This window comes from Chelonoidis abingdonii, chromosome 11 (assembly GCF_003597395.2).
Source record: "Chelonoidis abingdonii isolate Lonesome George chromosome 11, CheloAbing_2.0, whole genome shotgun sequence".
In the NCBI taxonomy this organism is placed as follows: Eukaryota; Metazoa; Chordata; order Testudines; family Testudinidae; genus Chelonoidis; species Chelonoidis abingdonii.
In genome coordinates, this window is record NC_133779.1 from 54,025,024 (window position 1) to 54,051,824 (window position 26,801).

At 58.0% G+C, this 26,801-nt stretch overlaps 2 protein-coding genes across 4 annotated transcripts; one reads left to right on the forward strand and one right to left on the reverse strand.

Annotated features, from left to right (window-relative positions):
• The first annotated feature begins 2,660 nt into the window (after positions 1-2,660).
• B4GALT3 (beta-1,4-galactosyltransferase 3) lies at positions 2,661-17,958 on the forward strand. Of its 2 annotated transcripts, XM_032765161.2 has the most exons (7): positions 2,661-2,925; positions 5,266-5,581; positions 8,180-8,415; positions 8,559-8,749; positions 13,287-13,409; positions 14,949-15,053; positions 15,194-17,958. In XM_032765161.2, the coding sequence occupies exons 2-7, from the start codon at positions 5,326-5,328 to the stop codon at positions 15,882-15,884; spliced, it is 1,602 nt and encodes a 533-aa protein (XP_032621052.1). In that variant the 5' UTR covers positions 2,661-2,925; positions 5,266-5,325; the 3' UTR covers positions 15,885-17,958. The 2 variants fall into 2 exon arrangements, with proteins under 2 accessions (XP_032621052.1, XP_074927239.1); XM_075071138.1 differs by lacking the exon at positions 13,287-13,409 and having other exon boundaries at positions 15,194-16,241.
• Positions 17,959-18,262: 304 nt separating this feature from the next.
• Positions 18,263-26,788, reverse strand: PPOX (protoporphyrinogen oxidase). Of its 2 annotated transcripts, XM_032765162.2 has the most exons (12): positions 26,527-26,788; positions 25,752-25,886; positions 24,981-25,096; positions 24,654-24,786; positions 23,099-23,243; positions 22,593-22,783; positions 22,185-22,245; positions 21,623-21,741; positions 21,181-21,294; positions 19,421-19,570; positions 19,299-19,341; positions 18,263-18,898 (listed from the first exon to the last, which is right to left on the reverse strand). In XM_032765162.2, the coding sequence occupies exons 1-12, from the start codon at positions 26,611-26,613 to the stop codon at positions 18,762-18,764; spliced, it is 1,431 nt and encodes a 476-aa protein (XP_032621053.1). In that variant the 5' UTR covers positions 26,614-26,788; the 3' UTR covers positions 18,263-18,761. The 2 variants fall into 2 exon arrangements, with proteins under 2 accessions (XP_032621053.1, XP_074927240.1); XM_075071139.1 differs by lacking the exon at positions 21,623-21,741.
• Between the last annotated feature and the right edge of the window lie 13 nt (positions 26,789-26,801).

Here is a 26,801-nt window from a genome sequence, read left to right on the forward strand (position 1 = left end):
GCCCCGGCAGCGTGTCAGGCGCTCGGCTGCCCTGCGGAACTCCCCGCTACTGGATCTGAGGCGCACGCACAAGCAGCTGGAGTAGGAGGAGCCTGGATCTCTGTGAAGTGCTCTCCTGTCTGTAGTGGCACCTGCAGAGATGGGAATGACTGGTCGCTTCAGGACATCCGCTCTTTGCCATGGGAGCGCGGAAGGAATCCCGGGTGTGGAGCCCTGCAGGACCGGCCCCTCCTTGCATCACGGGGACAGGGCTGTTTTCCACTGGAGGCAAGGTGCCAAATGTGATGCACTCAAAGTCCGATATGGTACGGCAACTCATGCAATTACCTGTGAGACCAGATTTGGCAGCACAGGGTGCATTTTTGCCTCCTGGCTAATGGACTCTCCTGAGCACATGGAATGCTGCCAGAGCAGCCAGTCTTATCTCTATGCCAGGTACCCAGTGTCACCTGAGCACTTAGAGAAGGAACTCCAGCTCTGCTCCCTTAATAATATTAATGTTCCCACCCCTCAGTAACAGGAAGAGGGATGAACCAGGAAAAGAGAAGGGCCGTGATTGCATTAAGGAGCTGGAGGGCCGAATACCCATCAGAGACGGCTGGGAGCACTGCCCCTTCTCCTGTCCCTAGAACAGACTCCAAGGAAGGGCATGGGTGGCATGCATGGAATTTCATGTCATGTTAATTTGTGACATGGCTTTTATTTCTAAAGTGCCCCTGGCAAACACTGGCTTTTCCTGGTGCTGGGCTTCAGACTTCCTTGGGCATCTTTGAAATCCTCAGCTGGAACTGAGGGTACTGAAGGCGCGTTGTATTTGCACACAGGTCACGGCTCTAGGGTGTGTCCATGGATGGAGCCGTCCACTGGTTCCGGTTGCACTCAGATCCTGTGCCTTGTGGTGGGCTGTGGGTGAGGGTGGCTGGCATTGTGCAGCAGAGAAGATGGAGAGGATGTTAGAAGCATTGATTTGGCAGGGCTGGTGCGGGGGCTGCATGAAGCATTAATGGAATAGATTTCAGTGCCTTCCCTTTCCAGCACCCGCAGCCTTTTGCCATGGACTCTGTAATGCCAGCAGTGCGCCATGCCCTCAAACCTTGGCAAGTTTGCACCCTGTCTGCCTTGTTACCCTGGCCCCAGCAGTGAAATGCTGCTCTCTGCTTATCTGTGGTGAGAGAATCGATTGCAGCAGGTCTCCTTCATTTGTGCCAAGTGGGCTGCAGCCTGAGCATGAGGCCCGGAGGTCAGGAGCATCGTGAGTCCTAGCTGTGCCCAGACTGTGATAGCTGTGTCTCCATACACGGCTGTTCAGCCCCTGGCTGGGGCCTTGGGCAGCTGTTGATCATTAGTATCCTTTAGGAGAGAGAATCCTGGCTCTCCCACTGACTCACTGCGTGACTCCAGTCAAGTTTCTTCCCCACTCTGTGCCTTAGTTTCCCTATCTGTGAAATGGGGATAATACTTAGCTATCGGGCAGGGGGACGTGGAGAATGATTAATGCTTTGAAGGTGAAATTACAACACATCTGACTCCTTAACGGCAGGGGGTTGCCTTAGTTCCCCCATGTTCCTAGTGGGAGAACTCTGCAGGGGTCTGATGTTCCAGCAGCAGGGTCCCCAGTTGACACAGCAGCTATTTGAATCCCAGGATCCTACTGACCAGGGCAAAGTGGAATCAGGCAAGGAGTCTTCTCTGTGGTCTGGCACATCTGCGGGGGAGATGTTGGTTTTTGTGTTTTTCCTGCTTAGCTGGGCTAAATTTGAATCTGCGAGAATATTCATTGTTCAGACATTGATTAGCAGTGAAACTGAGCCCACGTTTGCTGCTGCTGGGCCACATTTTACTGAGAGCTCTCAAATTCGGTAAACTGCATTGCATGCATGCAGCAGCATTTTTTGACTGGGTCTATAAATATTTTTAGCCGGCTCTCTGAAAACAGTAGCAAATCCTTCAATTATCCCACATCTCCCCCTTCGATGCCCTGTGGCGTGTTTGCTTTCTGGGTACTATAATTTAAACCTCAGGCGTTTCTGTCTGCAGAGACAGGTAGCCTTTGTGTTCAGCTCCATGCGGAGGGGAGGTATGCTGAGCATTGTCAGAGACTCTTGCTGTGGAAAAAGGACTTTTTTTAGATTAAGGACAAAGTGTTTGTCTGCTCTTTAAGAGGGGGGCAAACTGCTGTGGCTGCAGTAGGAAAGACGCACCTAGCTGCGTGGGAGAAGCATGCCCGCTGGATCTTTCTGGGATGGAGACTGGTGTGAAAACTAAAAGCATCGACCCTCAGTTGATCTGATAAGGCCTCAAAATTCAGGACTCCGTAGAGGGGGACGGTTGCAGCTCCCTTTGCTCTTGCTGGGAGATGGCAGCTTCATGAGCTTCTCTTTCTAGCCAGAAGTGCTAGAAACACAATCTGATTTGAATTGAAAGCAGCAGTTTGTGAGGAGAGCCCATGTCCTCAGCCCAGGCAGCTTCCCGCTGTGGTGATACCTTCCACAGTGGGGGTCTGCTCTGGAAGGAGAGATGTAGAAATCGTAGAGGGAGGGAGGAGCAATGCTCCCGCTGAGAGCTGAGCCCTCTTCTCCCCAGCAATCTCCTGGGTTTCCACCTCCCCTTCCCTTGCCACCAATATGCCAATGGTCCTGACCCGCTGTGTGCTGTCTCCTGCAGCACCGCAACTCAGGATCAGACGTCACACCGGCGCATTTCCAGGTCGATGCAGAGACAGAAGATCTCCATAGGGGGAACAGACCAGTGATGTGACGGAGTGAGGGCAAAGGCAAGGCCAGCAGAACTCCTAAATGGAAACTCCCTTCTCTTCATTTTGCACCCAGCCCCCTCCTAGGTCGTCCTTACAGGGTGCGGGACTTCATCCTGAGAAGCACTGATGCTGAAAAACATTTGGGGGTTGTGGTGGATAATCAGCTGAACGTGAGTTCCCTGTGCAGTGTTGCAGCCAAAACGGCTAATGTGTCCCATGCATTGGCCAGATAAACAGGAATATAGGGTAGCAATAGAGAGATTGTTTTATCTCGGTATATGGCACAGATGCGACCTCTTGTGAAATACTGCATCCAGTTTTGTGTCCAGAATGTTGATAAATTATAGAGTTCAGAAAAGAGCCAAGAGAATGAAGAAAGGATTAGAAAACATGGCTCTTAGCGGTCTGCTCAAGGTGCTCAATCTAATTAGCTTAATAAAGAGAAGGTTAAGGGGTGAGTTCATCACAGTCTGTAAGTACTTACATGGGGAACAAACATTTGGTAAAGGGCTCTTCAGTCAGCAGAGAAAGGTCTAACATGCTCCGATGGCTGGAAGTTGAAGTTAGACACATTCAGACTGGTAATAAGGCCTGAAATTTTAAGTGAGGGTAATTTGACCATTGGTCGTGATGGATTTTCCATCACTGGCCATTTTAAAATCAAGATGGGATGTTTTTCTAGGTCTGTTCTAGTTCAAAGAAAATATTTTGGGGGACGTTCTCTGGCCTGTGGGAGAGGGACAAAAATTATAGAAAGTTTAGAAAACCTGATCCATGAGGAAAGGTTAAAGTAACTGGGTATGTTTAGTCTTGAGAAAAGAAGATTGAGGGGGGATCTGATGAGTCTTCAGATATGTTAGTAGCTGTTAAAAGGAAGACACTGATCATTCTCCATGGTCACTGAAGGCAGGACAAGACGTAATGGGCTTAATCTGCAGCAAGGGAGATTTCGGTTAGATATTAGGAAAAACTTCAACTCTCAGGGGAGTTCAGCTCTGGAAGCGACTTCCAAGGGAGGTCGCTGAATCCTGGACGTATTTAAGAACAGGTTGGACAAACCCCTGTCAGGGATGGTCTAAGCTTACTTGGTCCTGCCTCGGTGCAGGGGGCTGGAGTAGATGCCCTCCCGAGGTCCCTTCCAGTCCGACATTTCTGTGATGGCACTAATCCCTTCTGGTCTTGGAATCTGCAGCTTCTCCAGGGGCTCAGCAGGGGCCACTTCTGGCTGCAGTGGCAAAGGCCAGACTTGGGTGCGGGTGTGAATGCTCTGCTTAGAGATGGGGTGGGGTAGCCAGGAGGAGTCCCAGAGAAGGCTCTTGTGCCCAGAGCCCTGAGACACTGACGAAGCAGACGAGTGGTGTTAGATGACTAGAGCCAGGCGGGGAGGGCGTGGGGCTGGCTGATCCCAGCCCCTCGGGGTGCTGAGAAGGAAGATGGCTGGACGGGGTTCTGAGTAGAATAAGGAACAGGTGGAAGTGTGAGAGTCTGGGGAGATGGGGCTGTTTCCTCTAAATACTGGCAAAGCAGGCAGGATCTGGAGCCAGGCCATGGTCCCAGCACGGAGTCACAGAGTGGAGAAAGGCCTGGAGGATGTGAGAGAGGTGCAGCCAAGACAGTGTCAGCTGTGCTGTGCTGCAGGGCAGTAAGTGTCAGTGCAGATCTGGGGAAGGAAGATGCCATGGTGCAGACAGGGGAGGTGAATGCAGGGGTGCAGCTCCCATGAGGAGAGGGATGGATCAGCCAGTCTGTCTCCTGCTAACGCAGAGCTGTTCCTTGCAAGCCGTGATGCTGCTCCACTGAGATGGGAGTGACTGATTCTGTGCCCCAGCCTGGTGCTAGAGGACACAGCTGCAGGGACCCCAAGGGCCTTTGCTAATCTGGTGGCACTTCTCACTAGTCTCCCTGGCCAGATCCAGATGCAGGCTTTTCTGTTGCACTTCCCTCCACTCTCCCTGCAGCTCTGAGTGGACACGGGTTGGGTTCACGCCTTCCTCTAAACTTCTGCTGCTCTTCACCCCAGAGGTGGCTGCATCTCCCCGGGGGTGGGGGTGAGGAGCAGATTTTGGGTATCCCTCAGGCTGAAAAGTGCTATCCCAATGCCAGCAAGAGTTCGCAGAGTGCTTTGGCAGGAGATCGAGACTCCCCCAGGACCTGTAATTCTTCACTTAATGGCATTTGCCAGCTTGCTCCTGGGCTGGGAAGGGAGCAGGTTGTACTGCCCTCCCATTGCACGGGGTGGAGGGCGACTTGGGCATGTTCATGTCACAAGATGATTTCCCCAGCTAAACCAGAGTCCTTATAGTTCTTTGCCAGCCTGTTCCCTGCGGCCGGCCAGCTCTGCTGGGTGGAGGAGGTGAGGCCCTGGCGCTGAAGGGAGTCTCCAGTAGAGACTCACACCCTGTGTGGGGGATGAGGCTGGCTGTGCGCTTCCCAGGAGGAGTTGGGGGGCTGCATGCTGCTGCCCAGGGGCACCTCACCCAGTTAATGTGTGGATGTCTGTCTCTCGACAGCACCAGCTAGAGACACCACCTGGCACCGCTTGTGAGGGAGGAGAGCTCCCTCCTGGCATCATGATCCGGAGACTCCTGGACAGGCCCTGCACCTTGGCCCTGCTCATTGGCTTCCAGTTTGCCTTCATGGTGTACTTCTCCTTCGGCGGCTTCCGGAACCTGACCTCCATCTTTGGGCGTGACTCAAACCCCATCTTCGACTACTCCCGCACCCGGGACGTGTACACCAACCTGAGTCACCTCCTGCCCCGGCCGCCTCCAGGCGGCAGCCCCACCGGGTCCCTGCCCTACTGCCCTGAGCGCTCGCCCTACCTCAGTAAGTTGTGCACTGGGCATGGGGCCAGAGTGGGAGCCCAGCAGGTGGTAGGGGATCAGAGGGCCACGGGCAAGGAGTCCTGTGGAAGATTGGTGGGGCGCAGGCGTGGAGCCCAGTGCAGGGGGTGGATCGATGGGGCGCAGGCGTGGAGCCCGGCGGGGGGGGGGGGGAGGGGGGATCGGTGGAGTGCAGGCGGGGATCAGGGGGCGCAGGCATGGAGCCTTGAGAGCCGGTGGAATGGGGTTCACTCAGCCTTTCTGTAGCACCATTTGTCATACACGAGTCAAACTGGCTTTCAGTCAAGTCTGTGGTTTTCCAGCAGGAATAATAACGAGCAGGGTATTTCCCCTCTCCCATCAGTGGGTGCAGGACAAGCTACGGTGGGGAGCGAGCTCCCCAGAGGCAAGGCGGGGGGAGGTGGGTAGCACCCTGTAGGGCAGGACAGGGCCAGGCAGGGGGAATGGCCTGTGTCATGTCTCCAGAAGGCTTATTGGTTACGTGTTAGACGAGGCGCCTGCCCTCCAGGGGGCTGCTTCTGCCATGTCTCATAGCTCCATCTTGCTGTGGGCCGAGGGTCTGGGAAGGGCAGCAGAGATGCCCTCTTGCTCATGTGGTTGAGGTTTGCCTCTGGCGCCTCCAGCAGTGTGACCCCATGCACCACAGAGCTGCCGGGCAATCAGCTCCTGTCTCCGAGCACTTGCATATTTAAACATGGAGAGAGCTTTGGAGTCCTTGACTCTCCCATCAGAGGTAGGTCAGGGAGGGAACACCAGCTCACTTGAGATTGTTTTGTCTTAACTTTCATTCGACTACAGTTTTCTGTTGTAAAAGCTCGTGTGTGGCTGTGATGTTGCCCGGTGGGGATATCCCAGGCTGCATTGCCCCCTCCAAATGGTGATGTGGGTGCTCTAAAAACCTAGGGATGGAGCAGAACTTGGCCACTGATGGGTGGCGATTCTGTACCCATTGCATCCTGGGTAGGTCGGTCAGCCTGCCCGTTTCTGCACACCCGGTATTCAGCTAGCAGGCAGGGTGGGACTCACCACAGGCTGGGATCCATGACTTGCCAGGACACGCTCTGTGTTTGGAGGAGCAAGAAGTCTCTGGAGCCTGCTGCCTCAGATGCACCTTCAGGCTAGTGCCCAAGAGTGCTCAGACCAGCCCACTGGTGAAAGGACTAGAACACGCCTCTGCCCCAGTGGGGCTCCAGCTCCCACTGCCAGCAGCGCTGTGGGAGACAAGGGGCTGGTGGGCCTGGGGGGTAGCTGCCATGTAGCCTGGACTTGCTGTGAGCCCAGTTCCAGCACCACGCGGTGCCCTCCCCAGCTCGCTGCGGGAGCAGCAGCGGTGCTGGGCTAATGAGGCTGCTGCGCCGCCGGGAGGCCCTGCATTGCTCTGCAATGGGAAGTCTGGCTGTGCAGCTGGTGTGTACTCACCTAGACACACCCAAGCACCCATAACAGCAACCCTGGGACAGATCCACATGGGGAAGCAGGCTTGGAGAGGCCAGGTCAGGCTCGGGCAGGGGGCTGCATGTCAGTGGGGATCTGTTCAGGGCTGCAGTGCATCAGACCCATCCAGGGAGCAGGGCACCTAGTGGGAGAGGCCAGGCCTGTGTTCAAGTCCTACCCGCTGCTCTGAGAACCGAGCGACGCTGCCAGCTGGGGAGCCACTCCTCTGCAGGGAGCAGATGGAGGCCCAGGCTGTTTGTCCTGCTGTCTGTCCCACCTGACGATACCTTGTTGGGGCAGGAGCTCTGCCCCGCCCGGACACTGGCCTCCTCCCCAGAGGTGGCAGCATGGAGCTTTGGGTCTGTGGGAGCGGGAGGGACTCTGTATCCTCTGCAGTCCCCTGCTCTCAGCCCTGCCTACCAGACCGGGCTCCCCTTGGTGTGAACGACCCCCCTACAGCACTGACTCAGGGCACAGAGACATGAGGACTGGAGAAATCGCGGACTCCTGTCCCCACACAGCTGCTGTTGGAGGGAGCCATCATGGAGCTTAGCTGCACCCCAGATGCTGTGGCCGGAGCGCAGGTCGGCCCCGGAGGGGCAGAGTTGGCTGTTCAGGCCTATGGCCTGGCTGTCCAGTGAAGGATGAGCCTAAAGGACAGCTGTGCTCACGGCAGCCCCTCAACTCTCCAAAGCCTTGTTCCGCCCCCATGTGGTGCTAGGCTCCCTTGGGCTTCGCCCGACTGACAGGGTTGGCTTGGGCAGCCAGCTGGCCGACTCTCCACACCTGTGCCTGCTGAGTGTGGAGGAGGAGGGGCACGCCTGTCCTTGAGAGCATGTGCGGGCTGCCTTAGCAATGGCTGAGTGGGGAGGAAATGTTTGGGGTGGCAGCCGTGAGAGCTGAGAGGTCTGAGTGGCCAAGGCTGGCTGGGGGCGAGACAGGGATACCAGTACAGAGGGGCCATGTAGTGTGTATGGATGGGGATGTTGGTGCTGATGCCTCTCTGGGGGTGGGGGTGGGAGTGGCGGCACTGGGGCTGGGGTGTGGTGGCCTCAGCTGGGTGGGCTTTGGAGCTGTGTACCTGTGGCCAGTGTGATGGGCTGTGGGTGTGTCTCTGCTGATGCCAGCAGTGCTCTTGCCCCTGCAGTTGGCCCCTTGACAGTTAGCTTCAGTCAGGTGCCAACGCTGAAGCAGATCATGGAGAAGAACCCGGCGGTGAGGGAAGGGGGCAGATACCAACCCGTGACCTGCGAGCCCCGCTCCCGTACGGCCGTGATCATCCCCCATCGTAACCGGGAGACACACCTGCGCCACCTGCTCTACTATCTGCACCCCTTTCTGCAGCGCCAGCAGCTGCAGTACGGCATCTATGTCATCCACCAGGTGGGTCTGCGCTTGCCGCTGCCTGGCAGGGGGCGCTGTACTGGAGATTCCCACTGGCCCAGGGTGGAGTTGGGGCCTCAAGGACCTGACTGGGCTCCTGTCTGTCTGGGCATGTCTGAGCTCCTTGCGCTGCCCCACTCCAGGCTGGGAACTCCACCTTCAACCGGGCCAAGCTGCTGAACGTGGGAGTGAAGGAGGCTCTGAGGGACGAGGAGTGGGACTGCCTCTTCCTGCATGATGTTGACCTCATCCCTGAGAACGACCACAACCTGTACACCTGCGACCCCTGGAGCCCCAAGCACGTCTCCATTGCCATGAACAAATTTGGTTACAGGTGAGCTGCCACGTGCCATCCTCTCACATGGCCTCTTGCCACTGCAGCTGTCTGCCCGTCACTGGGTGCTGTGGCACAGAATCTGTGTGAATCTGACTGAAAACAGCTGTCATGGCTCAGCATGGGGCAGGCGCTCCTCAGTCCTGCCCCCCTAGCCCCTGCTGTTACATTCCTGGGTCCCCTTGCCCTCCCCCTGAGTCACAGAATCATAGAATATTATGGTTGGAAGAGACCTCAGGAGGACATCTAGTCCAACCCCCGGCTCAAAGCAGGACCAACACCAACTAAATCATCCCAACCAGGGCTTTGTCAAGCCTGACCTTAAAAACCTCTAAGGATGGAGATTCCACCACCTCCCTAGGTAACCCATTCCAGTGTTTCACCACCCTCTGAGTGAAAAAGTTTTTCCTAATATCCAACCTAAACCTCCCCCACTGCAACTTGAGACCATCACTCCTTGTTCTGTCATCAGGTACCACTGAACAGCCAAGCTCCATCCTCTTTGGACCCTCCCCTTCAGGTAGTTGAAGGCTGCTATCAAATCCCCCCTCACCTTCTCTTCTGCAGACTAAATAAGCCCAGTTCCCTCAGCCTCTCCTCATAAGTCATGTGCCCCAGCCCCCTAATCATTTTCGTTGCCCTCTCCAATTTGTCCACATCCCTTCTGTAGTGGGGGGACCAAAACTGGACACAATACTCCAGGTGGGGCCTCACCAGAGCCAAATAGAGGGGAATAATCACTTCCTTTGATCTGCTGGCAAAGCTCTTAAAAATACAGCCCAATATGCTATTGGCCTTTTTGGCAACAAGGGCACACTGCTGACTCATATCCAGCTTCTCGTCCACTGTAATCTCCAGGTCCTTTTCTGCACTCTCAGAAAACCTACACTGTAGCAGTACATGGGATTCTTCTGTCCTAAGAGCAGGACTCTGCACTTGTCCTTGTTGAACCTCATCAGATTTCTTTTGGCCCAATCCCCCAATTTGTCTAGGTCACTCTGGATCCTATCCCAACCCTCCAGCGTATCTAACTCTCCCCCCAGCTTAGTGTCATCCATGAATTTGAGGGTGCAATCCATCCCATCCTCCAGATCATTAATAAAGTTGAACAAACCGGCCCCAGGACCAACCCTTGGGGCACTCCGCTTGATACCGGCTGCCAACTAGACATGGAGCCATTGATCACTACCTGTTGAACCCAACAATCTAGCTATCTTTCTATCCACCTTACAGTCCATTCATCCAATCCATACTACTTTAACCTGCTGGCAAGAATACCGTGGGAGACCATATCAAAAGCTTTGCTAAAGTCAAGATATCACGTCCACCGCTTTCCCCTTAGCCACAGAGCCAGTTATCTCATCATAGAAGACAGTCAGGTTGGTCAGGCACGACTTGCCCTTGGTGAATCCATGTTGACCATTCCTGATCATCTTCCTCTCCTCCAAGTACTTCAAAATTGATTCCTTGAGGACCTGCTCCATGATTTTGCCTTTTTCCCGATTGCCACGAATTTTCAAATATAATGCCCAATGGCTCTTCAATCACATCAGCCAACTCCCTCAGCACCCTCGGATGCATTAGATCCAGACCCGTTGACTTGTGCATGTCCAGCTTTTCTAAATAGTCCTTAACCGGTTCTTTCACCACTGAGGGTTACTCACCTCCTCCCAGCGTACTGTGCTGCCCCATACTGTGTAGTCTGAGAGGTGACCTTGTCTGTGAAGACCAGGACAAAAAACAACATTGAGTACTTCAGATTTTTCCACGTCACTTGTCTCTATGTTGCCTCCCCCATTCAGTAAGGGTCCCACACTTTCCCTGACCACCCTGTTGCTAACGTACCTGTAGAAATCCTTCTTACTGCCCTTCGCATCCCCTACTGCCCACAAATCCCAGTTGTGCTTTGCCTTCCTGATTACATCCCTGCATGCTCTAGCAATATTTTTATACTTCTCCCTAGTCATCTGACCAAATTTCCACTTCTTCTAAGCCTCCTTTTTGAGTTTAAGCTCACCGAAGATTTCACTGTTAAGCCAAGTTGGTCGCCTGCCATATTTACTATTCTTTCTGCACATTGGGATGGTTTGTTCCTGTGCCCTGTCACAGAGTGTGGGGGGACACAAGGCCCTGCACCCCCGGCTTCCTGCGATTCACCATGACTCTCAGCCAGGCAGCAAAACAGAAGATTTATTTAGACGACAGGAACACAGTCCAAGACAGGTCTTGCAGGTACAGACAAGAGGACCCCTCATTTAGGTCCCTGGGGAGGGGGGGGCAGGGAGGCCAGAGCCTCATTGGGAGGCCAAAGCCCCATCTGGGTTCCCCTCATTTTCCTAGCCAGCTCCAAACTGAATCTCCCTCAGCCTCCCCCTGGCTCCTCCCCCACCCTTTGTCCAGTTTCCCGGGCAGAGGTGTCACCTGGTCTCCAGCCCCCTCCTTACATGCTCAGGTATCTGTCCTCAAGGAAAGTCTCCCATCCCCAATGCAGACCGTCCCAGCAAAACTCCCCTGCAACCTTCCCAGGTTATTACTCCCCACTCATTATTCAAAGAACCCATTAAGAACATTCCCAGTTCGTCACACCCTCAATAAGGCTTCTTTAAAATACAGCCAGCTCTCCTGGACTCCTTGCCCCCTCATATTAGCCTCCCTGGGGATCCTGTCCCTCAGTTCCCTAAGGGAGTCTAAGTCTGCTTTTCTGAACTCCAAGGTCCATATTTTGCTGCTTTCCTTACTTCCTTTCATCAGGATTCTGAACTCAACCATCTCATGGTCATTGCTGCCCAGGTTGCCACCTATTTCTACTTCCCCTACCAGTTCTTCCCTGTTTTTAAGCAGCAGGTCGAGAGGAGAATGGCCCCTAATTGGTTCCTCCAGCACTTGCACTAGGAAGTTGTCCCCAACACTCTCCAAAAACTTTCTGGATTGTCTGTGGACTGCTGTATTGCTCTCCCAGGAGATGTTGGGTGACTGAAGTCCCCCCATTAGAACCAGGGCCTGTGATCTGAAAACTTCAGTTATCCGAAGAAAGCCTCGTCGACCTCATCCTTCTGATCTGGTGGTCTATAGCAGACATCCACCATGTCATCACCCTTGTTGCTCTCGCCTCTAAACTTAACCCAAAGACTCTCAACAGGCTTTTCTCCAGGCTTTTTTCCATACTGGAGCTCTGAGCAATCATACCACTCTCTTACATACAATGCAACTCCTCCACCTTTCCTCCTGTACTGTCCTTCCTGAACAGTTAATACACATCCATGACAGTGCTCCAGTCATGTGAACTGCCCCACCAAGTTTCTGATATTTCAATCACATCATAATTCCTTGATTTCCAATTCTTCCTGCTTGTTTCCCAGGCTGCTTGTGTTCATGTACATACACCTGAGATAACTAGTCAATTGCCCTATTTTCTCAGTATGAATCAGGAGGCTTCCTATCTTGTACCCTCCTCCTTGCGTTTCCTCCTGGGATCCAACTCCCTACTTACCTCTGGGCTTAGGTCACCAGCCCCTGGCAAACCTAGTTTAAAGCCCTCCTCACTAGGTTAGCAAACCTGCCTGCGAAGATGCTCTTTCCATCTCTTCCTAGCAATCCTTCCTAGAACAGCATCCCATGGTCAAAGAATCCAAAGCCCTCTCTCTGACACCACCTGCATAACCACGCATTCACCTCCACAATTTGACAGTCCCTACCTGGGCCTTTTTCTTCGGGGAAGATGGACAAGAACACGACTTGCACCTCAAACTCCTTTATCCTTCTTCCCAGAGCCATGTAGTCAGCAGTTACCCCCTGAAGGGCATTCTTGGCAGTATCAGTGGTGCCCATGTGGAGAAGTAGGAAGGGGTAGCGGTCCGAGGTCTTGATCAGTCTCGGCAAACACTCCGTCACATCCTGGATTCTAGCTCCAGGCAAGCAGCACACTTCTTGAGGCTCCCAGTCTAGTCGGCAGATGGATGACTCAATCCCCCTTAGGAGGGAATCCCCAGTCACCACCAGCCATCTCCTCGTTTTGGAGTGGTGGTCATGGAACCCTCCATCCTTAGGACAATGCATCCCATGCCTTCTGGTTAGTGGGGTCTCCTTCTGATCCCTTCCCTGAAGGGTTCTTCCAAATCCTCCATAGTAGTCCTGCCCCTGCTAGTCCACTCCTGAGCTGCCCAGGCCCCTGAGTCCTGTCCCTGCAGCCCCCTGCAGGTCCACTCCTAAGCTGCACTGCCTGGGCCCGAGTCCTGCCCCTGCTGGTCCACTCCTGGGCTGCCCTGCCCGGGCCCTGAGTCCTGCCCCCACAGCCCCTGCTGGTCCACTCCTGGTTGCATCTGTCAGTTAATACCAGTGGCACCATGGTTTATCATTGCACCTACATGCCCTCACTGCCCGGTATCCAAGCCCCAGCCAGCCTGCCCAGAGCAGGGACTGAGGTCTGAGGTGGTTCCCCGAGGGAATCACAGCACCTGGGGCCTGGCTGCTGGGGGTAGTCTCTGAAACAGGATCCCTCCTCAAGCCATCTCAGTCACTCTCCTCTTCTCTCCTCCAGCCTCCCGTATGCCCAGTACTTCGGCGGTGTGTCAGCGCTTACCCCAAATCAGTATTTGAAAATGAACGGCTTCCCCAATGAGTACTGGGGCTGGGGTGGGGAGGACGATGACATCGCCACCAGGTGAGAGTCACCTCCAGCACCTGTCCTGCACCTGCGCCCTGCTTCTCACCCCTCCCACTGTGCTAGCAGATCTGTCCCCACCCTGCTGTTGTCTTGGGGTGTGGGCACTTCCTCCCCTTCCCAGACACAGGCTCAGCACACGCATGGCTGGCCACCTGGGGACCCTGCTGACAAGAGAAGGAGCTGTGGAGGGAGCATTGGGGGCCAGGGAATCCTAGGGTCAGAAGGAGCAGGACTTGGCCCACGCCCCCTGCTAGTCCAGCTCCTGTCTCCGGGGGAGCACTAACAAGCTGTGTGGTGAGTAACTGGCCCAGGGGTTGGGCATCAGGCACTGCCTGTCTGGCATCAGCGGCCTGGTGCTGGTGACACACTGTCCTTTGGGATCAGTCACACGAGTCGCCTGTGCAGGAGGGAGGGGTGTGATTGCACCCACCCCATTGGCTCAGTGGGGCATGCCAAGGTGGAGCCTCTACCTTGCTCCCCTGGCCTTAGGGTGCAGCCCCCCCTCGCTGTCTCCTGAGGATCTGCTCCCCAGGGTGGGAGGTGTCTCTGCTGCCACCCCCACCCCCCCCTTGGTCCTGGGCAGCAGGCTGGGCCCAGCTGTCAGGCAGGGCCTGTGTGCTGCTAGGGCTGGGAGAGCAGGCCCAGGCTGGGCTGGTGAGGCATTCGCTTGGGGACCTTGGCAGGCACTGTTCTAGCTGTCACCCCTGGCACAGGCCTGGGCCAAGGGGCTGGCAGCAGCATCTCTGGCAGAGCCCGGTGACAGCGCTTGGGCAGCGGGTCCCTCTGGGGTTCCCCACTTCACAAGCTGGGCTCCTCTGGCCCTGCCCCCGCTTCCTGCACTCTGGGTCTCATTGTCAGCCCTGCTGTGGTCCATGGCTGTCTCTCATTGCCCAGGTGCACCCCTTCCCCGCCCCCCCCTTGACTGTCTCATTGGCTCTAGTGTGCTGCCCTCCTCCCCCTCCCTCCCATGGTCTGTAACTGTCTGTCCTTGGCTCTGGTCAACCCAACCCCGCTGTGGCCATGTCTCATTGGCCCTGGCGTGCCTCCTTCCCCGTGGGCCTGGCTGCCTCTCACCAGCTCTCTCTTCTCTCCACTCCTGGCTCTCGGGACTCTTTGCATGCTCATTTCTCACAGTGCCATTGCCAGCCATGCTCAGGTAGGTCCAGCGCAGCGGGAAGGAGGCAGGTCGGTAGCTGTAGCAGAGCTGGTGGGGTGAGGATGAAGTGACTGCCCTGAGCCCGGGCTGTGCCCATCGCCATGGTCCCTGGGGGCTGTGCTCTGCTGGGGCTGAGCTGGCCCTGCTGTTCCATGGCTTGCACTGGGTGCCAAGGGGGGAAAACCTGGCCAGTGCTGCACCTGCTGGAACTCAGCTCCCTCTGCTGTCCAGGGAGCTGATCCCTGGCCCCGGTGTAGGGATCTAGCCCAGAGCCCTGCTGCACCATTGCCATAGCAACTCTCCCCCATCACATGCCGTGGCAGCGGATCCTGCAGCCCCTGCACTGGGTGCCGCACTGACGCGTCTGATCCTGTCTCCAGGGTGCGTCTGGCTGGCATGAAGATCTCGCGCCCCCCCATATCGGTCGGCCACTACAAGATGGTGAAGCACAAAGGCGACCAGGGCAATGAGGAGAACCCGCACCGGTGAGTGTGCTGGCGCCCCGCCCTGCGCTGCTCCTTGGCAAGGCAGGAGTTCACGCTGGCTAGGCTGACGGGGAGGCTCCCAGAGGGTGGGGGCTGGACTGGGCAGAGCCCTGGCGCTGACTCTCTTCCCCACTCTGCAGGTTTGACCTGCTGATCCGGACGCAGAGGATGTGGACACAGGATGGCATGAACTCGCTCACCTACACGCTGCTGGCCAAGGAGCTGCATCCCCTGTACACCAACATCACTGCTGACATCGGGACCGACCCCCGGGCACTGAAGGGCAGGAAGGGGTCTGTGCCTGGCTTTGGGGGACAGAAGTACAAGACTGGGACCAACCATGAGTTCAGGCAGGAGATGCTGCGCAAAACACATCCTGCCAAGCTACCCTGGGCCACGGCAAAGGGGGGGGAGCAGCCCCCACCCCTGCCCCAGAAGTCTGGACAGCATGCTGGCCGGGGAGCGCCCACAGCCCCTGGGACACAGAGCGAGGGGCCTGGAGCTGCTGCAGGCCAGCTGGGGGGCAGGGAAGGGGCTGCATGGGACAGCACCCAGAGGAAGGCCCAGGGGGGAGCTGTGGACAGCTCTGGGCCTCAGCGTGGAGCTGCTCAGGGCACCCAGCCGAGTGCCGGCATCCCTCCACAGAGCCTTGATGCATTGCAGCACAGCCAGGAGTCCTCCAGCAAGGGGAAACCTGACTCCGGGGCAATGGATTTGGGTGGGGCTGAGAATGCAGGGGGCAGTGCCCCACAGGCCCTGGCCCAAGGGCAGCTCCCTGAGGCCCCCCAGACACAATGGGACAATCAGACCTTCCCACCGAGCACCCACTAACCAGAGAGGGCCCTGGACATCAGGAATGGGGTCAGGGCAGCCAGAAACTCGCTGTGTGAGCTGAGCCCTTCCCAGAACAAACCCCATGGGTCACACTGGGCTGCAGGCCCTGGCCCTGTGCTGCTCCCATGTGCCAGGCTGGGCTGTGAGGCCTGGCACCCAGGGGCTCCTGCCCAGGCCAGGAGTGGACAAGTCTGCAGGGTGAGCCCTTTGAGCTGAGTCTGATAGGTCTTGGGCCTGTTCATAGTGGGACAGGGCCCACCAGCCAGCTTGCCCCCACTGTTGGCACCTTTGGCTGCAGCCTCAGCACAGGCTGTGGCTTGGAGTCTCCCAAGCTGGGCTGTAAGGCAGAGAAGGTTGGCCCATGGCTGGCTGTCTTGGCCCAGGAAACCATCCTGCTGGGGCAGTAGATCGGGGCAGAGCCTAGTAGCACAGGAGGTAGGGGGTGGTTTTCAGCAAGAAGGCTAAGCCCCCAGGAGTGAGACTGGTTGTGTTAGTATCTGCTGCATCTTCATGATGGGGCCCTGACCCTTGGGTGTGGTTACAGTGCGTCCCTGGCTAGGTCCTAAAGTCAGTCCTGGCCTGCTGCCAGGGAGAAACAGGTGCACCGGTGCTCTGGGCGCTAGCTGGCTCAGGCCCCCTAGAATCCTGGTGCTAGTGGGTGTTCAATCCAAGTGCTAGCTGTAGGCTCTTCCTGAGCCCGGGTGCCCTGCCCAAGACCCCTTCCCCCTCAGCAGAGCTGAGCCCTTAAGTCTCAACCCCTCCCATCCTGCTGAGCTCCTGAGAACAAGCTGAGCCAAAATCCCTGTGCTGGAGGTGGGGCAAGCTCATGTGCATCCCCTTCCCTCCCCCAGCCTGACCCATACTGGCAGTGAGGGGGGGCCTAGTCCCTGCAAGTTGTACTGTAGAACGCCCCCACCTGATTACTCTGCCTGGGCCAATCGTGAACTGCAGTGGGGCCCCAGGCTGCTCATAGCACCCACTGCTCTGTGTCTCTGGGCGTTGTGTTCAGCTGCTGGCAGGCCCTTTGTCCTGGAATTGGCTGCTGCCACCCCTCGGTGTTGCAGTGTGCCCTGGCCAAGCTGCTGAGTGGGGCACTGGGATTGGGGGAGGCTGGCTCAACTCTGACCCTTCACCCTGGAGCTGTTATCCCTTGGTGCTGGATTTACATACCACCCTGGTCTCCTGCTGCTGCTGTGTTAATCCTCTGCAGAGGGGGGCCCCTGTGCCCTGAGGGGAAGCACTCCTGGAGGTGGGCAGCACAGTGCAGGGAGCTGCTGTCTGAGGGGGGGAGGGGGACTGGGCTCCCTCCTTTCCTAGAGGCTGGTACTTGCCTTGTGCCTGACTCCCCTGGCCCTGTCTATGGTGGCTTTTGAGCTGGGGAGCTGCTAGCCTGTGCTCAGGCTTTTGGCCATGTCCTTCCCCCAAGCCCTGTTGCAGCTGGGTGCCCTGCTCTGGTATGGAGGAGCCAGGGCATTCAGCACCAGCAGCCTCCAGTGTACCTAGCTGTGCCCTGGGCGCACACAGCCTGCTGGGGCTACAGGAGCCTCCAGGGGAGCAGCTGGGCAAATGGCCAGGACTGGTCCTGCTGCTTGGAGCAGCAGGGAGAGGAGCCCTCTGACTGGGCTTCCAGCTGGAGCCTTTCCCCTCCCCCCTGCTCTGGGCACTAGTGGCACTGGTGCCTGGACAGCCCTAGCCCCAGTGGCAGCTGCTCAAGGGTCCATAAGCCCAGGGCACCTCCAAACACAGCCAGGGTGCCAGCTGCTGCTGCAGGCCTGGCTTATACCTGCTAAAAGGCCTCCAGGCAGCACCTTTCCCGGCACTGAGTTCACTTTAAGGGATGCGTGCTGAGTAGACTGTGCTTAGAGAGCCAGGCTGCTCCCATCCCCTCCCCCTAGAACAGTTTGTGACCTAGGGGGCTGTCTAGCCCCCACCCCTGTGGTGGTTGGGGGAGCCCAGGGGTTGATCCTCCTCCAGCTGTTGACAATTTGCTGTGGTTATTTATTTAGGAACGTGCTGGCCGTGCCTGGCTGCACCTGCACCATGCAGGAGCTGAATAAAATATTTGGTCATACAGTGGCCCCTTGGCTCATCCCTCTGGGGGACGGGCTATCACAACCCAGGGAGCCTGGGGCTGGACTTCCTCCACTCAGCTCCCTTGACGCGAACAGAGCCTATAGAAACTGGGCGCCTGCCATGGGCACCTCACCAGGGTACTGCTGCATCTCCTGAGCTGTTCTGTACCTAGCGGTATCCACCCCCTACCACAGCACCAGCTCAGCACCAGGTGCTGTGCTCCTTGGACCAGGGCAGGCCAGTGCCCAGCTCCCAGCCCAGCATGCTGTAGTGAGGGAGAATCAGTCAGCACAGAGCCACGCTAACCCAGCCATGGGGGGATTTATTAGTCAATGACAGAGCCTGAGGTGCAGGGCCTCTCCAGGGAGCTGCAGTGCAGGGGTCATAGCCAATCCCCCTAAACACAGTGAGCTCCACAATGGTGGCATGAACCACACCAGCCAGGGAGAGGCTTGGCCAAGGGCTGGTTGGAGGGGAGCCTTGGGGGTGGGGAAGGAAGGGTCTGGGTGAGACAAGCCAGCCCAGCCCCTCCCTTGAGCTGGTACCTGACCACTGCTGGGAAGAACCCAGGCTGCAGCTGCTGAGAGTCAGTTTCCCAGCCTCCACACACACTGTTTCTGGGGATGTCCCTCTATCACAAGGGGGCCCCAGACCCACCCACCTTGGGTAGGAATCCAGGCCCCAGTGCCCTCAGAGGAGGCAGCCTCTCCTCGCACTGTGAGAGCCCGTTGCCTGGCAGGGGGCTCCACTGTTCTCTGCTCAAAGCAGAGTTAGTTCAAGAGGTGGGTGCCCAGTGGCAGATCAGCAGGCCTGGTCCAGGAGCCGGGTGACGGCCATCTTGGCACTGTAGATACAGTCGTTCACAGAGACACCCTGGTAGGAGGCCCCGATCAGGCTCAGCGGTAATCCTTCCTGCTCCAGGTAACGGCTCATGCTCTCTGCCAGGGGGACAGAGGAAGTAAGGCTAGAGGGGTCTTTACTACCCTCAGCACATGGGCTGGAGCTGTGCTCCCCTGGCTATGCTTATAAATCCCACCTGGGAGCGTGTGGCTGTGTGCCCATTGCCCAGCCCAGGACCCCACCCCCCAGGCTTGATTTGGGGCAGATAGCTCAGTGGTTGGAGCATTGGCCCAGGGTTGTGAGTTCAATCCTTCAGGGGGCCATTTAGGGATCTGGGGCAAAAATCTGGGGATTGGTCCTGCTTTGAGCAGGGGGTTGGACTAGATACCTCCTGAGGTCCCTTCCAACTCTGATCTACAATACTGCAGAGGAGATAACATGCGAGGGGCAGCCTGATACCATAGATGTGAGAGGCACCAAGGGCTCTGCCAGCCTTACCTGTCCTCTGCCAGTGGCCGAGCATGTACTGGGGGATGCAGGCCTGTGGAAGGACCAGAGACAGGGTGAGGGCTGGTTTGGCCTGTATGGTTCCCAGTGCTGCCCACCCCCATCCCACCTACCTTGAGCACCTTGACGATTGTGCGGGAGGGCTCGGCCACAATGCCCAGGTGTGCCCTCACTGCCTCCTTGGCACGGCTCAGCAGCACAGCTTGTGGCACCGTGTCTGGGTCCCCAAAGCCCTGTTCGAACCACGCACCTCCCAGCATCACCTGCAGGCAGCGAAACAACCACTCAGGAGGGGAGCAAGATCTCGGCTGGGGGCCAAGAGGACTCCTCTGAACTGCAGGGGGAGGGGTAATGGCTCCAGAAAACCAGGATCTCCTCTCTCCCTACCCTAAACTGCTTTCAAGACTAAGGGCATAGCTACACTTGCAGCTGTACAGCAGTAAGAGTTAAACCCGCCTTCATACAGCTGAGTAGGGGAAGCGCTACCATCTGTCCACACTGCAGCGCACTGACCTGGCCACATGTGCAGCTGAATTGGGAGCAGTGCATTTTGGGCAGCTCTCCCAGCATTCAAGTTGCTGCAACATGTTTTTCAAAAGGGGGGAGAGGTGGTGCAGCACACTGGCATGTAAGTTCAGACCCCCCTGCTTCTCACTCACTCACTTTGCTGTTTGCTTTTTCTCTCTGATGGAGCTTTGAAAGGGCACTTCCGCATTCCTGCAGCCCATCACAACAATGAGAAGAGTGGCCACTTGATAAGGGGCTTATCACAGGGCAGTAAGTTAACTCCTTGTTCACACTGACACCCGGGAGTTGTAGCCAAGACACAGCAAACGTTACTCCTCTCGGGGAGGTGGAGTACCAGCAGTGCTGTACGGGCCTTGCCAGTGTGGACGGGGAGTGAGGTACAGCGCTCTGCGAGGCTTTATTGCGCTCTAACTCACAAGTGTAGCCAAGGCCTAAGCTTGATAAGTTTATGGAGGGGATGGTATGATGAGATAGCCTAATTTTGACAATTAATTTATCTTTGAGTATTAGCAGTAAATATGCCCAATAGCCTGTGATGGGACACCAGATAGGGTGGGATTGAGTTACTACAGAGAATTTTCCTCCAGGGCGGATTGGCAGAGGCCCTGGAGGTTTTTCGCCTTCCTCTGCAGCATGGGGCACAGGTCACTTGCTGGAGGATCCTCTGCACCTTGAAGTCTTCAAACCACAAGTTGAGGACTTGAATAGCCCAGACGTACGTCAGGGTTTGTTACAGGAGTGGGTGGGTGAGATTCTGGGGCCTGTTGTTGTGCAGGAGGTCAGACTAGATGATCATAATGGTCCCTTCTGACCTTAGAAGTCTATTTTAAACAGGGCCCCAGAGGACCAGGCCTGGCCCCAAACCAGGATCCCCTGCCCCACACTGAGGACGGCTGAGCTGGTGCCAGACCAGGCCAACCTTCAGCCCATGGGAGGAGCCAGCAGGATGCTGAGGGTCCTGGGCCAGATGCCATAGCTGTCTGCCCTGTGCTGTGGTGGAACCAGCCCCCTTGTCATGGATACTCTGAGGCAAAAAAGTGGGTGCTCAGCACTCACCAGTGGGCCCTGCCAATCAGCTCCTCCCCCTCCCTCCCAGTGCCACCTGCCTGCTGCTGAACACCCAGGTCAGCACTGGGCAGGAGACACTGGGGGAAGAGCGAGGGCAGGGCAGGGGTGGGGCCTTGGGGGAAGAAGTGGAGTAGGTGTTAAGCATCCCCAGGGAAAATCAGAAGCCAGGGGTCTGGCTGCCAGGGCCCATGGCTGGACCTGTGCACATCCACACCCAGCCCTCTCTGCCACCAGCACACCTCCCTGGAGGGAGCAGGGGGCAGGGTGGTGTGCTCACCGTGAGCCGGACGGAAGGGCCACAGCTGCCATTCTGCTCCGGGAAGGCGACTGAGTCGTAGACAATGCCCAGCAGGGAGCTGTCTTCGAATGAGGGCACCAGGTGCCCGAACCCCTGGGACAGAGACAAGGAAACACCTATTACCCCCTAGGGTCTGCCCCACTTCCCCCTGGAAGACAGTAGCTGGATGGGCAGACGGGTGGACACCCTGCCCACACCCCCAGCTCCGGGAGCCAGCTCCGCACACGACTTGCTGGGAGCTCCCCACAGCTCCCACCCCACAGCCACCCATTGCTGCCAGGTCCCGCCCCATGACATGAGGCTAGGGCTGTAGTCCGGGGAGTTCTCCCTTCCCACTCAGCCCCATGTAATGCTGGGTGCTTGCGGATGGGATGGGGGCTGCAGGGGTTTATGGGGGCAGGCGGGGGTGCCCCAGTCTCACCGTGATAGGCAGCGTGGCACCATTGTACTGCAGGTTCACCACACCCACCGACACGGCCTCGATGCTGCGCAGCTCCTGGGCCAGCGGCTCGGCCCAGCCGGGGAGCAGCACGGCCAGAGCTGGAAACAGAGATGCCTCAGCACAGAGCAGCTGGGGGCTCCACACCCCTCTCCCCCCTGCGCAGAGCTGGAGAGCAGCACAGCCAGAGCTGGAAACAGAGACGCCTCAGCACAGAGCAGCTGGGGGCTCCACACCCCTCTCCCCCCTGCGCAGAGCCGGAACGCCTGCTCCAAACCACAGCCAGGGAGAAAACCCAGGAGTTTGCCACTCTCACCACTAGCCCACACTCCTGCACAGAGGGGAGGGTTCCCTGAGTGGGATGCAGGGCCCAGCCACCAAATGGGTTCAGACCCATGCGGGGTCTCTGCTGGACAAGCACAGACTGAGTCCCAACCCCCACCCTTCCTGAGTGCCTACATGGCTCCACAGCTACATGGGACCACACTGGGCATGGATCCCCATCAGAGCAGAGGGGCTCCCCTCAGCACAGCACCACCCCTACCTCTGGCTGGGATGGCACTGATCACATGGTCTGCTCTCACACTGCCATCCTCCAGGGTGATCTAGATGGGAAAGGCACAGTCAGAGCAGAGACCTCGGCCCACCTGCTGGCAAGTCTGGGCCTACACCCCTGCCCCACAGAGCAGAGAGGTGACTCACCCCAGCAGGAAGACAAGTGTCCAAGCTGGGGTAGAACCCAGGAGTCCTGGCTCCCACCCCCCCTGCTCTGACCACTCATGTTCACACCTGAATTGGGCAATGGTGAAGTGTTTGACCAGAAAATGCAGCAAGAAGTGGAGGATCAGTTTCAGTTTAACCCTTTGGAGCCCAGCTCCCCTCCCCTCCGTGTCCCAGCAGAGCCCTGGGGACTCCACAGGGATGCAAGAGGACACACCCTGCTGCCTCCCACCTGCCAGCACTCAGCTGCCGTTCTCTCCAGGCTCCGCAGCCGGGCATGGCAGTGCATTTCCACCCCACGCCGTCTCAGGAAGTCCTGCAGGGCCTCGGGCAGTGTCTCCATGCCACCACGCAGCGACCACTGGCTCCAGCGCTCGTCGCGGGCCCTGCGGCTCAGCGCCGAGTCCAGGGCGGGGCCCTTCCCTAGATGCAGAGAGCAGACTAGAAACTCATCCACACGGCAAATCCCTCAGGAACCCGCCAATCTCCCCACTTCCCAGCTCTATCCCGCTGCCCTGACCCGCCCCCAGAGATCAGAGCTGGCCCTGGGAGCCAGGGGAGGAGACTTCACAGCCAGCCAGCGATGGAGCAGGGTCCTGACTCAGGCACATGCTCCTGTCCCTGTGGAAAGCCCTTCTGTATCACACTCTCCTAGAGCACAGGTGCAGCCTATCCCTTGCCCAGCGGCTCCATCACCCCCAGAGCCCCTTTGCAGGAGGCTGCGCGGCCAACTCTCACCTCCACCCAGGGCCATCCCCAGGATGACAGAGCGCCACCTCTGCTCAGCCTCAAACAGCGCGGGGAAGCAGGAGCGCATGCTCAGGGCCCGGCAGTCTCCAGCAAACACCCCCCGGCACAGGCTGTCAATGGCGATGTCGGCCAGCTAGGAAGCCAAGGGGAGAGGATCAGTCAGGCTCTACCCCAGCCCTAATTCTGTTGGGTATAGAGTCCTGCCCCAGCCCCACCCGCTGGACACAGGCAAGAGAGAAGGGATCTTCCCAGTGGGGCTCTGGGTGAGCTGAAAAGCCAGTGAGGGCAGCTCTTGCAACCCCCAGGGGACAGCTGTGTGAAGGGGCAGAGACCCCCCTGGCTCCACAAACCCTGGAGTGACCAGGGACAACCCTGGGTCCACCTGCCCTTTCTCCCACCAGGACTGGGCAGACGAGGCTGCCAGGCAGCCCCCACAGCCCCTGCACCAGGCCAAGCTCACTCCCCACCAGCACTGAGCACAGAGACTGGAGAGGCCAGCCCCAGGCCTGCAGTCAGACCACAGGCCTCTACCCTGACACACTCCCACACCATGCACAGCTCCCACACCCCCAGCTGCTGAAGAGAGGCCAGTGCCAGGCCTGCAGTCAGACCATGCTCGCCCCACAGGGAGGAACACCCCCCACACCTGGCCACAGCAGGTTTCTCTCACCGTCAACCATGGGGCAGGAGGACTCCCCATGCTGGGGGTAGGAGCCGCCTGCTCTGCCTTCATACTGGTTGAAGCAGCCCCTCTCTCCAATCATAGGACTCCCAGCAAGTTCCCTCTCTGTCATTTCTCAGTGGTGCTCTGATCCTCCAGCCCTGCTGGCGGCCTGTTCACGCCTCACCTCCTCTAGCACCTTCCCACCCTCGGGCTCCAGAGCACCGTGGCAACTAGGCTCCCCACCACCAGGATGTCAGGCATGATCAGATGGAGAAACTGAGTCACAGAGTGAGGAAGAGCCATGCCTTGAGGCACACTGTGTCTGTGGCAGAGCCAGGAATAGAATCCAGGAGCCCTGACTTACAGTCTCTCTTGCTTCACCACCAGGCCCTGCATCACTGAGATACCAACAGAGAAACCTGTCATGGCAATGCAGCCCCCTCTGGGGCAGGAAGTGGCAGCTGTTCCACTGCACAGCAACACTGCCTGGCAGTTTGGAATGGGAAATGCAGAATCCTGCATGAATCTGCCTGCACTCAGGGCACTAGAAGAGCCTGGCAGAATGGCCTCAGGACATCTGGGTCCACACCTTGGCTCTTATGGAAATTGTCTTGCGTCTCCAAGTGTGACAGTGCAGCACAGATCACAGGCTGCCTGGGGCCCATCCAGGAGGGCCACGCCTGGCTCCCTTCCCTCACCCGCTGCAGGATGAAGATAGGCAGAGCTGCTGCCACCACGCCCTGGGGCCTAGCCCCAGCTCCTCCCCTGCACTAAATTTCTCCCAGTGCCCTGTGCACAAAGCTGCCTCCCCCTGCCCTGTGCACAGAGCCCACACTCACCCCTCCTAGGCTCCCCTCCCTGCACAGGCTGGGCTCATACCTCCTTTCCGAAGCGGCGGCTCACAAACCTGTGGATGGTCTCATCCGGCTGGGTGCCCCGGGGGGCTGCCAGCTCACGCAGCCCACTCCAGAGTAGGGGTCTGGTGAAGGGCGGCACTGTCCGCAGAACACCGCTGCCAACAAACACAGAGGGGTTACCAGGCTGGGACATGGCAGCGAAGCGAACAGAGGCAATGCAGCTAGGAACCTTCCCTGTCCCCACCCCTAGACCCATCATCCCCCTGCACAGTCACTAGCTGCTGGGACTGAGGGAAAGAATCAGCTCCCCCACACAACAGCTGGGCAGCAGCAGCCACGGAACACGTACCCAATGCCGGATGGCAGCCTGTGCAGCGCCCTGCTCACGTAGAGGTAGCGATTCTTGGAAGCCGGGTGGTCGCCGGGCACTGGAAGCACGTCTGCATCCAGGCCAAGTTCAGAGACCTAGGGAGAGACAAGCGGGCCAGACACCGACTGCTCATGTTACTGGGTATTAGGGCAGCACCAAGATGCCATGACCAAAATTGGAGGCCTCTGCTGCCCCACAGAATCCATACTCCTAGCTGAGATCAGGGGGATCCTAGTCATGCCAGACCCCCTGGCCCTGACTGAGATGAGGCAGGACAGACCAAAGTCAGCAGGCTCTGCCCCAATGCACACAGCCATTTCGCTGACTCCACCCAAACCGCCCCCGAGTTGCCAGATGTTCCCACCCTTTGACCGTGCCCCACGGGTTCCTCTAAGCCATTGCCTGCACTCCCCCAGCTCTGTATTGCACTGGCATGTCGGCTTCCTCGCCAAGGCCATTCCAGCCAGGGGCTGAGGAGTACCAGCCCTTCAGCAGGGGTAGACCCAGCTACTGGCATCAAGAGCACCCAGCTGTCACTGTCCTGATGGCGTGCAAGCGATTGCAAGGTCCCAACAGCCACCAAGAGGCAGCTCTGGGGCCTGCCCTTGCATGGGGGCTCCCAGCGTCTCCATTAGATTAGCCTAGCTGGACAGATCCCACCTGGCTGCAGAGCCAACACTCCAGGTCTCCCCCTCATCCCCCAGCTGGGCCCTGCCCCCCTCCCTGATTCTGCAGGCTCTGCCCACCTACCATGAGCAGAGTGTTCTTCCCCACGGTCCCCACAGGTCGGATCCCCCTGGGACCATGCTCAAATACGGCCCCGTCCTCAGTTCGAGTAGAATGGAGCCAGCCCCCCAGGCGGCTGCTACCCTCCAGCAGGATTATCTGTGGGGAGGGGGGAGTCCATCAGGGAAGGGCTGCAGTCACCCCAGTTCTCGCAGGAGACGGTCGCTGAGCCAGCCCCTCATAACACCAAGGCTCCCGGTACAAGCAGCCTAACTGCCCCGGAGCCCAGCCCAATCCAGCTTCCCCTGAGCCCCAGGCTGTGGCCTGTGGAGGCCATTTCCAGGCATGAAGCAGCACAGTCAGCAATGGATTGCACCGTCTTCCTACCGGTGCTTCAGCGCTGCAGAGCCTGGCACCAAGAGGTGCAGGAAGAGCCCCAGGACCTGCCCCACAGCCAGGTGGCTGAGCCTCACAGAAGGGATCAGGGGCCACCCACAGGCCTGAACTCGATGCCCTAGCTGGGTGGGGCAGCTGTGAGCCCAGGGTCATTGAATGCTGCACAAGCCAGCCCCACATCAGGTACCATTTACCCCCACTGGCACTTCCAGCACAGAGGCCAAGAGCTGGAAGACTGTAGGGAAGGGGCTCTTCTCTGCCCTGGAAGGCAGGGCAGCCCTGGTGCTGTCCATGGTCTCCGCAGAAAGGCCCCTGAGCTGTGGGGCAGCCCCAGGGGCAGTGACCTGCCGCGTTAGTGCCCTGTGCAGGCAGCCCCTGGGGACGCTGCCCCACGAGGTCTCACCTTGGGAGCACTGGGGCTCCTGGCCAGGTGGTAGCAGGCGGTGAGGCCACTGATCCCACCACCAACAACTGCCACCGTCCTCTGCATTCAGTAGCCTGGGGGAGAAGAGAGGGGTCAGCGTGGAGAGGGGCTGGCCTTGCCCCCACACTGGGATCAGCTGCGCCCCCTGACCCTGGGGTCTCTGGGGCTAGACCCTACCCAGAGGGCCAGCAGCATGGGACAGAGCCACACGTAGGATGGGACCCACGACATGCGCTGCACTGCCGCCAGCCCCA